Below are 13,160 nucleotides of genomic sequence, written 5' to 3' on the forward strand. Positions count from 1 at the left end.
TGTGGTAAATGTGTTGAATATTTAGAGATAGAGAAGTTTTAAGATTTTTTCATTCGAATACTTGTAACAGTCCATAATCAACATTTAATTTACTAAGATTAATGCAAAGATTCACATTTATATGGTACGGGTTGATTAAAAAAAATTAAATGTGTGGAATATACTTGTGTACAAATAACACTTACCTAAATATAAAGGTCTACTAAGTTTCAAAAGGGAAATCTGAATTGTGCGTTAAAGTGAGGCTACATTTCTATATTATCATCTCCTCCCTCAGACCAAACCCTTAAACTTCGGATCATGTCTTCCAAGCAAGGTATACACCACTCATCTTCTTCATATAACACGCTTCTGTTTTTTTTCTTTTTCTTTTAGCTTTTTAAAATAAATATCTTTTTTTTTTTTTGTAGGAGGAAAAGCAAAGCCATTGAAAGCCCCAAAAGCTGAGAAGAAAGAATACGATGAGGTATAATTCTCTACTATGTATTTAAAAAAAATCATTTGTGTTTATGTGTTTTTAGATCTTAAGTTTTTTGCTTTTTGTGTCAATAAAACATTCGTTTAACTGTAATGTGAATGTGAACTTAATAATGTAATTTTGTTTTATTGTTATGAGATTTAGACTATAGTCTATATATCTTTGATTTTGGTTATATGGAGCTACTGTACTTATGTTTAGGAAATTAAAAAGCATGACATATAAAGTTACTTTTTTATTTGTTTTATGCAAACCATTTTCTATTGTATCTTGTATGTGATATTCTTGGATTTCTAAAGATTGTTTTTTGATCTAATTTTTGAGTTATTATAGATTGTTTAAGCAATGGTTTGTAATTCGGTCAAATCTTTAAAATTGAAAATGGTTCACATGGGTGACTTTTATAACATATGTAGGCTAAGTAGATTAGGATAGAAGTTTCTGTGTTTCGGTCAAGGACCGGTATACGAAATATCGGAATTTCGGTGGTATGTCGGTTCTTTTCTGGTTCCGCAGGTTTGGTTGACTTGCACTTGCTATTGTTTAGGCCTTTAGGGTTGCAAAGTCAGTGGCTAAATGAGATGTAATAACTTGAAATATTGGATCGGAAAACAATCCTTGAGAATTACAGGAGTAACACGCAGTAGAACAGAGGGAAGATGGTTTTATTTGGAAGTTTTAATAAGTGTATATATAATGCATAAAACTTTTGCATCATTGACTTATATAGTATTTATGAGTAATCATATCTTAATTTTATTAGCAAACTTACTGAAGATGAGTTACCAACTTACCATAAGCTTTGGCCCATGTGGCAACATAAGAATAAAAAAGATATTGAGAGCAGAATGAGTTTTGTTATCGGGTTTCAAAGTAACCAACATATGCATCAGTACCTTTGTTTTGAAAGGATCTTTGTCTCAAAGGATTGATGGTGGGATACCATTTTGTTATAAGTTCAATAGGAAAATCAGACAGTCTGCTTACTTTTTTCAAGCTATCTTCTGTCTATCACTCTTTCTGGTCTTCTTTAAAGTCAGCTCGGTAATTGTTTTGTGAGGGGGGCAGGGGGCTAACTATTATGTTGAGTATGGATACATGCAGCGTGTGTATACGCTGATGTACAAGTCTTTGTAATAATTTGGTATGGGGCTATGGGCTATAGTATTTACCTGAGAACTGGTGGTTTCATCTTTGATTCCATTGACATTTGCTTGTAATGTTGAAGCCTCAACTGCACTCACTCACCCATTGTATACTCTCCTTTAGCCATCCACTTCATTCTATTATGGGCATAATGCAGATTGGTTCATGCCATAAGGAAGTCGACTTTCTCAGTCTCTATACAGTCTTTGCTCTACCCTTTGAAGTGTCATCAGTTCTTTCCAGAATCAGTCAATCAACTTACAAAATCTTATCTTTGTACGATACAGTACACTTTAGAAATCCATGTAGCTCTAATTTTTCTGTAAGTGACGTTGAATTATGCTGGTTTCTTTGAAGAGGTAAATTAGTTTTACAAAGTGAGCACTTTTACGAAGCATGTCTATAACTACTTAAATAACCTCCTTGCCATTATATCTGCTAAAATATTACAATCCTTTACTATCTTTGGCCGATAAAGCGATCTAGCAGCTTGATAAATTGTAGCTTGTATGCTTTACAGATATCACAGTGGGGAATTATGCAACCAGTGTAGTAAAAGTTGCTTTAACCGTCACTGTAATTTCATTGTTTTACTTCTTTCTATACTTTTGACACCTCACTGATATGTACGACAAGTAGACGGGTCTCAATAGTGTATAGTTCATTTTATCACACCCTGGAGTTGTAAGCTAATTATGCCACAACTACCTAGAGGCATTAGGTGAACATCAACTGTAATAGTGAGTAATGACATTGTTCATCGACATCCCTGAATAGCAGTGTCACTATATATCCAATATCCTCCATCAACAACTTTAACATTTGTATGTGGTTCTAAACAGAATAGCAATCTAACTTCTTAGCTAGCCTTCTCGTGGGGGCATGACTGGTAGCATGGAAATGGGATCAGTATATGCTTGCTTTGTCACTTCAATTCTGATTGACAAATTCTTACAAGTGGTTATGTATTTTGGCCTTTTCAGGTAGACAAGGCCAATATTCAAAAGAAGAAAGATGAAGAGAAGGTGAGTTTTTTTTTTTTATCTGTTTTGTTTTTTAATGGGAAGGGCATAAGGGACGGTAGCTGTGGATGTGCATTTGCTTGGGATGGTAAAAGTGCACTCTCTTTTGTCTATGTTACTGTTTCAAACAGTCTACACCCCTTTGGTCATAGGCACTTGTTTGTTATGTTTATAAAAGTCCAAACACGTCGAATTTAGTTGTATCTTTTGGCTGTAAATTCTGTATAGTTGGTTAAAAAGTTGAGCATGTTGGTCATTTTGATGTGAAGATGAATTTTTTTAAGTATACTAGCATTTTACCCGTGCAATGCGGCGGTGGTGATGGTAGCGGCAGTGTGGTGTTGGTGGCGGTGGTTGGTAGTGGTGGTATCGTGACGGGTGGTGGCGGTGTGGTTATTATTGTAAAAATATATAATGTAAAAAGGATAGTGTAGTTATTTTAGGAGTTGATGAGTTTAGGTTGTAAATTATTTCATTAAGGGTATTATAGTTATTTTGAGTAGGGATGTATAAATTAATAAATAAATGAGAGAATTAATTAATTCATTAAGGGTTGGATAGTCATTTTGTATGGGGAGAGTGTGATAACTTTTATAAAGTAGTAAGAGATGAATGCGTGGTTTGTTAGTGTGAAATCAGGTAGAAGACCTGTGCACAGCCAGCAGTTTGTACTTTGTGCCAAGTGCTTTCTTGGTCATTTTAAGAGTTGTGGAGCAAATGGTTGGGTCATGTATGTTTGTTTCACGATAAATACGCATAATTACAAGTATAGCGAATCGATTTTAAGAAATAAAAAAATAATAAGAGAAATTATCACAAATCGTCCTTGTGGTTTGCTCGATTCGCATTTTCGTCCCTGAACTTTTTTTTTATCACTAAGTGCCCCTGGGCTTTTCCATTTCATCGTTAGACGTCCCTTCTACAAACGGCCGTCCCTTTTTAGCGTTAAACCCCTCATGTGCTTGTCACGTGAGAGTAAAATCTTCCAACTACACTAAAACAAACCACAAGAACTATTTCTTCTAACCACAACCTACTATCCAACCCAGTTCTTGTTCTAAACATAAATTTTGATCAACATCCCACATCAAATCCACCAATAATCCATCCATAAAAATAGTTTGATTCCCTCTAAAATTCCATTGTAATCTCTTGACCTGAATCACGGACCGTTTATCTATATACACAACTAAAACCGGATACTTCAACCCATCATCCTCTCCGGTACACTGGATCAAATTATCATGAAATTTTCCGGTATCGGAAACTTTAGCCTTGGTGGCGTAAAGGGTATTGCCGGAAAAATGTTCTTTCCGGGAAAGCACCGATCTGTTTATGGGTTCTCATTTTCTTGAAGTGGGTTTCTTCCGGCAAGTCTCCGAACAACAAACCAACCTCAAAATCAACCATTACCAAAACATAGTACTACCCATTTGTTGGTTCAGCGCCGACGCCGTACACAGCTAAAGAAAGATCATAAAACACTTCAAATTTTGAGTCATTTATGTCAAATAATTTAGTCCCTTTTTTCTTGTGAAAAAGTCTTCAATCTGTGTTTAGCCGGAAAGCGGTGGTGGGGGGACTGCGGTCATCATCGGAGTTTTTGGTGTATAATTTGAACATGAAAATGATGAAGAGGATGTGGTTTCAGAAACTTGTAAAGAATATGGATTGTAACATGAAATTAAATCCATCATTCTTGTGTACGAGACAATTGATCACCGATTGGTGGTTTTGATGGTGAGAATCTTTTAGGGGGAAAAAGAGGCAGAGAGATGAGGATGAATTAGATCCAGAAGTTTATTTGGGAGTTATAGATTTAGATCTAATATGTATAAATGTATAGTTATTGATCGAATATAATAATGGAAATGGGAAGGTAAATGTAATTTATGAGGAAGGAGAAATAGTCCCTGTTGTTTGTGTTTATAAAAGCTGGACGATTTTACCTTCACGTGGCAAGCATGTGAGGGGCTTAACGGCTAAAAAGGGACGGCCGTTTATAGAAGGGACGTCTGGCAATGAATTGGAAAAGTCCAGAGACACTTAGTGTTAAAAAAAATTTAGGGACGAAAATGCGAATCGAGTAAAGCACAGGGACGATTTGTGATAATTTCTCAAATAATAATTTGGTGTATTTAGTTTTAACGTGTCGTAATTTAGCTGTAGGCAAGTAAATGTTGCTAATATTAGAATGTGCACTGTCGGCAGGCACTCAAGGAGCTTAGAGCAAAAGCTCAAAAGGGAGCTCTGGGAGGTGCTGGTCTGAAGAAAAGTGGGAAGAAATGAGGCTTGCTTGCAGAACTGAAGCTGCTGCACTTATTATGTTGTGATTATTGAATGTTGCCCTTAATATATCTGGTTTCATGTTCCCTAAATTGAGTAACTAGATGTTATACAGTTTGTTACATTGTATCTCCTGTAATAATTATTCTCTGATATTTGGTCTTAATGATGCTTCCTCTATGCTGATTTAGTTTTTGTGTTGTGCGTCTTTAGTTCCATCAATATGTAGAATGGGTGATTTATGTTTGGCGTTTTGGATGTGCGCCTTAAGTGTTATTGGACCTAGATGATTGCCATTATGATTTTGGCATTAGTCATAGCCTCATGGGCTTGTGGCTAACTAATTTCATTTAGTTCGATGAACTTATAAGAAATTGCTGTAGGTAAATAATTTTAGACATGAGTTGGAAAATGTTTGGCCAAACCATAGCCTAGTTCAAGTTCAAAGCCAGTTTAAGAGTACCTTAAAGGACAAGAATATTAGTTGTATGATAACACAACAATTGAAGAACAATAGCTTATCTGACACATGTTAGAAACACAATCCTTGGGCATGCAAGTTTCTTACCACTTGGCACTTGCTATTCAATAGGTGCCTGATCAATGACAAGTTGTCGACTAATCCTAATCGAGTAATCTACATGTTAAACCGCATACTTGACAGATCAAATAACTGCCAGTGATCATCAATGACGGATCCTTGAACCATTGCCTTGGCCGAGTTAGCATCCATCTTGACTGATTACTGTTTCCTTCTTTGGCTGGTTTTCATCACAAGTCATAACCCATTTCCTATTTGCACGGACAGGCTTTTATTTAGGAAACCACTATCCTGTTTTATTTTTATGTTACCGAAATTAAAGCAACCAAATGTCTCCAAAAATCATTTTCTTCTTTCATGTTTCATTGCATGTTTTGTTCCTTTCAACAAAAAAATCTGTCTCATTCTTGGTATTTTAATTTCTGTTATTCCTTAGACATGATAACAACTAAATCATAATTTCAAGGACTTGAAAAAACACATCAACACGAACGTTCACCATCTGCATTTATACACCCAGAAAAGGACAGAGCTAAAACGGTCTCTTCATTGCATATTCATCCCCCTTTTGTTATATGATGTAATATGAAAAGTTTGAGTATCTATTTGATACATATAGATATATAACGGATGGATTTCTGGCCGGAGTTTCTTGCAAGCAGTTGGGGAAGAGAATTTATCGCAGGAGGATTTGGAGAAATAGCAGGAATTATCGCAGGTCACCCACTTGATACCGTTAGAATCAAGCAACAAAGTGGCGGAGGTGGTTCTGCATACCACATTTTCAAGAATATCGCATCTAAAGAAGGACCACTTTCTCTGTATAGAGGCATGGGTACCCCTCTTGCCTCTGTTGCCTTTCAGGTTATAATCTCCTTTTTTTTCATTTTAGTCAAATTCTTTTATTTATCGCCATAAAAAGATCATATGATACCAATTTGTTAAGATGTTTAAAAGTTGAAGAAATTATAGGATGCTGACTATGACCTTGTTGAATGAAAATCTTTGGTTGCAGAACGCGTTAGTTTTTCAATGCAACGCCTCATTATCACGAGCATTTGACCCATACATTCCTGCCACAATACCTCCATCGTACGAAAGTGTTGCTCTAAGTGGCACCTTGACTGGTGCCGTACAAAGTCTCATGGTTACACCAATCGAACTTGTAAAGATTCGGCTACAATTGCAAAACCAAACTACACAAGAACAAACCAAAAAAGGCCCATCAGATGTCACAAAACAAATAATAAAAACCGAAGGTTTGAAAGGCATGTTTCGAGGGTTAACCATAACTACAATAAGAGATGCACCATCATACGGTGTCTACTTCTGGACATACGAATATGCTCGAGAGAAGCTTCACCCTGGCTGTCGTAAAGATGACCAAGAAAGCTTCACCACAATGCTCGTGGCCGGAGGACTCACTGGAGTCGCGAGTTGGGTTTGTTGTTATCCTGTGGATGTGGTCAAAACAAGACTTCAAGCTCAAACACCGAACTCAACGGTGAAGTATAATGGAATCTTGGATTGTTTCCGAAAGAGCATTACAAATGACGGTGCTAGTACGCTATTTCGGGGTCTAGGAAGTACAGTTTTTCGAGCTTTCATCGTGAATGGTGCCGTTTTTATGGCTTACGAATCGACTTTACGATGTTTTTTCAGTAACAATAGCTATTCCAGAAAAACCTAACTTTAAGTTTGAAAAAAGAAAAATTGTACATATTGTGTAACATAATTCGTAGAAAAGTGATAAATATGACTATAAACATGTCTAAAATACGTATTATATGTATCATCACTATTTTTTTCCTCTGTATGGTAGGTTTAGCGAATTACTTCTGATTATATATAGATTAGAGTATTGTAACCAATTTTAAGTTGAGGTAATACTTGTTATTTAACTTAATGGATGCAAGTGTTGTTAGATGAGAAAATTTTGAGCAATTTGGACAATTTGCCAAAAAAAAGAAAACTTCATCTTGTATTTATGTGTGAAATGTTAGAAAATGGTAAAGTTGTCGATATGTCCGAGTGGTTAAGGAGACAGACTCGAAATCTGTTGGGCTTTGCCTGCGCAGGTTCGAATCCTGCTGTCGACGATTTTATTATTTTACTAGTTGGATTTAAGTTTGATTAGTCATTATCTTTTGTCCAATTTTTTATTTCTTATTAATAACTTTTTGACTGTAACTAAAAGAATATCCATAGAAAATAACTTGATCATCTAATTTTTTTTGAAAGATGTTTCATTTTAACTAAAATTTCTTGAAATTTAATAAAATAACCAACATGGATACATTAACATGATGTATTTTGATTTAGTTTGCAATAAGTAGTTTTCAATTTATGTAATTTTATTAGATATAAATAGATTTTATGTTCTTAAATATTAAGGGCGCGTTGAGTTCAAGAAAATGTTTTTAAGTTTTCCATTTCTAGTTTTTTAGAAAATGAAAAGGTTTTCCATTTCTAAAAAACCCTTGAAAATTTTGAAAACGCGTTCAAAATAAAAGATGGAGTTTTCATTTTTCCATTTTAGAAAACTAGAAAACATGTTCAAATTCACTTGTTTTCTAATTTTAGGTTTATAAAAGGTTTGGAAAATAGAATAGTAAAAACAAAAACTGAAGAAAACAGTTTTCTAATTTTAGTGCAAAAGTTGGAAAATGAAATTTTCATTTTCTAGGAAAACTTTTCTAGAAAAATACAATTTGAATACGTTTCTTGTTTTCCATGTTTTCTTGGAAAATAAAAATAGAAAACAAGAGAGTTTTCTTGAACTAAATGCACCCAAATTTTAGAAAATAAGTCATATGTTGAATTCTATACGTCTCATTTCTATAATTCTATTGACCACATACATATTTGTATCAAAATAATCGTCTAGATTTACTTAATTATAATCATTTACTTTCTGGTGATTTTGTAAGTTAATTATCTCAAGAAGCAAGATCAAATTGAAATATGAGAAAACAAGGAGAATTGGTTGAATGATTATTTTTCATTAACCTTGAAAGTGATCCATAAAGTGACTTAAATACAAAAGATAATTAACTAACTATATTATTATCCTCTAACTATCAGCTAAGTACAAAATAAACCTTTAACAAATAATAACAAACATATACATATCTCTACACCCCCCTCCCCCTCAAGATGGAGGATGGGATTTTGACATCCCCAGGTTGGATAACAATTGTTGAAACTGATTTGAAGGCAGAATCTTAGTAAGAACATCAGCCAGTTGATTTTGTGTTGGTAGGTAGCTGAGCTCGATTAAATTCTTCCATGACTTTTTCTCTTGTAAAGTGACAATCAAGCTCAATGTGTTTCGTACGCTCATGAAAAACAGGATTCTTTGCAATATGAAGAGCGGACTGGTTATCACAATGAAGAGTGTCTGGTTTTAAATTGTTGACACCCAACTCTTCCAATAAATGAACCAACCATGTAAGTTCAATAGCAGCAACATTGGCCATGGCACGATATTCAGCCTCTGAAGAAGAACGAGAAATGGTAGACTATTTCTTGGACTTCCAACTAATTGGAGAACCTTCGAATAAAATATCATAGCCTGTGACGGAACGACGAGAAACGAGACATGACGCCCAATCGGAATCTGAGTAAGCATGAAGACTCAGGTTTGTTGAACCGTTGAGTAAAATACCTTGACCGCTGGTGCCTTTTAAGTATCTTAACAAATGATGAACACCGTCCAGGTGAATCTGTTGTGGATTTTGCATGAATTGACTTAAAGTCTGAACCGCAAAAGTCAAGTCTGGACGTGTGTGAGTCAAAAAATTAAGCTTACCTATCAATGATTGATAGGTAGACTGATCTTTTAGATAAGGGCTACAAGGATCAGAAAACTTCATATTTTGAGGGAGTGGAGTGACAACATGTTTAGCATCTAAGAAACCTGTTTCAGCGAGCAATTCTTGAGTAAACTTCCTTTGAGTCAGAATGATCCCATCATTAGGATAATGAACCTCCAACCCCGAAAAATAATTAAGAAAACCCAAGTCTTTAATAGTGAACTGCTGATGTAAAAAAGTCTTGAGTTGAGAAATAGAATTAGGATCTGAACCAGTAACCAAGATGTCATCAACATAAACTGCGACAATAGTCATTTGACCATCAACGGTCTTGAGAAAAAGACTATAATCATTTTTGGACTGTCTGAAACCTTGATCTTGAAGTGCAGCGGAAAGTTTCTGAAACCATTGTCGACTCGCTTGTTTGAGACCATAAAGAGACTTTCGAAGTCGACACACCTTGTTTTCAGGATTAGGAATACCAAGAGGCATCTTCATATAAACCTCTTCAGAAAAATCACCATGGAGAAAAACATTATTGACATCCATCTGATGTATTTTCCAATGCTTAGAAGCAGCAATAGCAAGAATACTACAAACAGTTGCCATTTTGACGACGGGAGAAAAAGTATCAAAATAATCAACACCCTCTCGTTGATGATTACCCTGAACAACCAATCTACCTTTGAAACGTTCCAATGAACCATCAGATTTAAGCTTAACCTTGTAAACCCAACGATTACCTAAAGCTTTCTTTCTGGGAGGAAGATCACACACTTCCCAAGTGCCATTAGCTTGAAGAGCATCAATTTCTTTATTCATTGCTTGTACCCAATCAGGGTTTTTGGAAGCCTCATTATAAGATCTAGGTTTAGTAAAAGTGCTAGCACGAACTGAAAAAGCTTGATGTGAAACTGTCAAACTGGAGAAAGAAACCAGATTACACCAGTGCTTGGGAGTTGTAGATTTGGGACAAACAAATTCTTTCAGATGAGCATGTTGCTTGGGAATTCGCTTAGAGCGACGAACAGGATCTGGCTCAGCATTAGTTTGGTTGATTGGTGCAGAAGTAACAGGTGCTGAAGCATTTGTGGAATCTGAAGTATTTGGAGCTAGAACATTTGGAAGCACAGGTGGAGAAGGTTCATTGTGTAAAGGAGTATCATTGGGAATCTGTGGTGAAACTGGTTCAAAAGGTGAAGTAGTGGTAGTATTTTTAGGGATAAATTTGTGAGAGGGGTCCTCAAGTGGTAAGGGAAATACGATTGTATCAGGATACTTTGGCAAATAGTGAAAAGGAAAATGTTGTTCATGAAAAACAACATCACAGCTATAAATGATTTGACGGGTCTGAAGGTTAAGACATTTATAGGCTTTCTTACCAAAAGAATATCCCAAGAATACACATGGTACAGAACGAGGCTCAAATTTTAGCCTGCCATGTTGAAGGGTAGAAACATAACATAGACAATCGAACAAACGAATATGATCGTATGAAGGAGCTTCATTGGTCAACATTTCATAAGGTGTCTTATTTTGAGGTATTGACAATGGAAATCTGTTTATCAAATATGAAGCAGTAAGAATGCAATCTCCCCAATATGAAATGGGAATATTAGCTTGAAAGGAAAGAGCTCGGGCAGTTTCGAGAAGGTGTTTATGCTTGCGCTCAACAACACCATTCTGTTGGGGTGTAGCATTGCAAGAAGTCTGATGGATGATGCCCTTCTGCGAATAGAATTCATTTGCTTTCGTATCTTTGAATTCAAATCCATTATCTGTGCGAATTATTTTAACAGTGATCTTAAAATGGTTCTCAATATAAGCAATGAAACCAATAAGAGTTTGAAAAGCAGCACTCTTAGTTGCAAGCATATGAGTCCAAGTGGACCGAGAAAAATCATCAACGATGGTTAGGAAATACCTAAATCCATTATGAGTAGGTCTAAAGTAAGGTCCCCATATATCAACATGAAGTAATTCAAATATTGCAGAGGCCTTGATAGAACTCGAAGGGAATGAAAGCCTAGTCATTCATGCTTTGGGGAAAGTGGTACAGATATCTGAAGGCATAGAAGAACACCGCAATGAATCAATACACTTGATTCGATCGAAAGGCAAATGCCCAAGAAGACAATGCCAAAGTTGTGCTGAACACTTGGTATTGGAAGCAGTAAGAGAAAGCACTGAAATGGAAGTGACATTTTTAGAGGGTGCAACAAAGTGTAATCCATGTTAAACATTTCCTAGAACAAGAGGTTGTTCCATTCTAGGAATATTGAGAACACAACAAGCAATAGTAAAAGTGATGGAAGCATTGTACTGATGCAAGACTTTGTACACAGACAAAAGATTAAACTGGAAATCCGGAACATGAAACACATTCTTGAGAATGACATGTTCATTTAGACGAACAGAACCAATGTGATGAACTCTTGCCTTTTGACCATTAGGCATCTCAATATAACATGGTTTAGCAAGAACAGTGTAGTCAAGAAACATGTGAAGATCCGGTGTCATATGATCTGTAGCACCACTATCAACAACCCAACTCTTTTCAAAACAAGATGAAACAAAACAGAATCGCTTACCAGCTATATCAGCAGCAGACAAATCTACTCCCGTGCCAGCTTGAGGAGTCAAGTTATGTTGTGACAACATATCAGTTAATTGACGCATTTGTTGTTGAGTAAATACTGAAGTAGCGGAAGGAACAATAGCAGTGGCAACTGGTGCAATAGCCTTAGAAATGAAAGCACATGATGTAAATTTCTTTTCATGATCATTAGTACGAGCTTTGAAACATCTATCTATGTTGTGTCCCCATATACAACAGTTTGTACAGAAAAACTTTGATCTCTTCCCATTAGGATCTATTACAAATACGACCCCTTCATTATTAACCAGAACTTTGTACCAATTATGAAGCCAATGTGCATTATCTGACATATTTGAAAGAAAGAAATCTTAACCCAAATGAAAGCTTTCAGAAAAATTGTAATGGAAATTGATATCACTAAATCGAATATTTGAATGACAGCAAACAACTGATAGAGAAGAATGGCAGAGGCATATAAAAGAATAATACGAAATCAGTCTGAACTATAGTCACGTATAGGAAGCCTCCTACAGGAAAAAGTGTTAAGCAAATAAGGTCGTATAGGAACCCTCGTACAAGAAATTAGCCACGTATAGGAACAGTAGTCACGTGTAGGAAGAAGCTCGTAAAGGAATTGTCGTGTATGGAAGGTCTGTTTAGTAGCTACAGATTTGACCACGCATACAAACTTAGGGTCTGTTTGGCAAGGGGTTTTAGGGGCTTTTAAGGGCTTAAAAGTCCTTAGTTTTTAAAAATAAGCTCCTTTGAAAATTATAGCCCTGTTTGGTAAAACATAAGAAATCAAAAGCCCCGGCTTCGAAAAACTCCTAAAACCCCAAAAGGTCTTTAAAATAAAAGCTCGTAGGAAGAGAGTTGAAAAAAAAGCCCCAGCCCCTAGCCCCAACCTTAAACTCCAGCCCCAAGCGCTTAACCATAGCCCCAGCTCCAAGCTTTTGTGCCAAACATATCCTTAGTCGTATATAGGGTTTCTTATTAGTGAATGGTTTTGTACGTAGCGGCGGAAGTCGATCGGAATGGATGGATATAATTTTTTGGAATAATAAAGATCTTAGATATTGAAAGAATGAATTCAAAAAAGCAATGGAATTATATCCTGATAGCAACCGACCAATAATTTGCTAATGAATTAATTAAGATCTTAGAAATTCACCGACCCGAAATCATTAGAAAAAAAAAAAGAAGCGGCATGCGAACAATATATCACTGAACGAATAATTGATGAACTAACGAAAATGAAGCTATTGATTGGATT

At 35.8% G+C, this 13,160-nt stretch overlaps 2 protein-coding genes, 1 non-coding gene and 1 pseudogene across 3 annotated transcripts; 3 read left to right on the forward strand and 1 right to left on the reverse strand.

Annotated features, from left to right (window-relative positions):
* The first annotated feature begins 201 nt into the window (after positions 1 to 201).
* On the forward strand, positions 202 to 5,122 carry LOC122608566 (translation machinery-associated protein 7). Its single transcript, XM_043781659.1, has 4 exons — positions 202 to 316; positions 411 to 466; positions 2,608 to 2,649; positions 4,858 to 5,122. The coding sequence occupies exons 1-4, from the start codon at positions 301 to 303 to the stop codon at positions 4,933 to 4,935; spliced, it is 192 nt and encodes a 63-aa protein (XP_043637594.1). The 5' UTR covers positions 202 to 300; the 3' UTR covers positions 4,936 to 5,122.
* LOC122606647 lies at positions 3,601 to 4,269 on the reverse strand (annotated as a pseudogene).
* Positions 5,123 to 6,040: 918 nt separating the features above from the next.
* On the forward strand, positions 6,041 to 7,289 carry LOC122608727 (mitochondrial arginine transporter BAC2-like). The gene is made up of 2 exons (XM_043781819.1): positions 6,041 to 6,337; positions 6,489 to 7,289. Exons 1-2 carry the CDS (start codon positions 6,104 to 6,106, stop codon positions 7,161 to 7,163), a joined length of 909 nt encoding a protein of 302 aa, XP_043637754.1. The 5' UTR covers positions 6,041 to 6,103; the 3' UTR covers positions 7,164 to 7,289.
* Positions 7,290 to 7,490: 201 nt separating this feature from the next.
* TRNAS-CGA lies at positions 7,491 to 7,572 on the forward strand. The gene has a single exon. It is a non-coding gene; the product is annotated as a tRNA-Ser (tRNA).
* The last annotated feature ends 5,588 nt before the right edge of the window (positions 7,573 to 13,160 follow it).

Source organism: Erigeron canadensis, chromosome 7 (assembly GCF_010389155.1).
Source record: "Erigeron canadensis isolate Cc75 chromosome 7, C_canadensis_v1, whole genome shotgun sequence".
NCBI classification, from domain to species: domain Eukaryota; kingdom Viridiplantae; phylum Streptophyta; class Magnoliopsida; order Asterales; family Asteraceae; genus Erigeron; species Erigeron canadensis.

What these genes read in the sequence shown, in the direction of transcription:
- LOC122608566 (XM_043781659.1), top strand. An exon ending in AGAAGAAAGAATACGATGAG is followed by an intron (nt 467 to 2,607) that starts GTATAATTCTCT and finishes TGGCCTTTTCAG; the next exon opens with GTAGACAAGGCCAATATTCA. An exon ending in AGAAGAAAGATGAAGAGAAG is followed by an intron (nt 2,650 to 4,857) that starts GTGAGTTTTTTT and finishes CACTGTCGGCAG; the next exon opens with GCACTCAAGGAGCTTAGAGC.
- LOC122608727 (XM_043781819.1), top strand. Translation starts at nt 6,104, where the DNA reads ATGGATTTCTGGCCGGAGTTTCTTGCAAGCAGTTGGGGAAGAGAATTT. An exon ending in TTGCCTCTGTTGCCTTTCAG is followed by an intron (nt 6,338 to 6,488) that starts GTTATAATCTCC and finishes CTTTGGTTGCAG; the next exon opens with AACGCGTTAGTTTTTCAATG.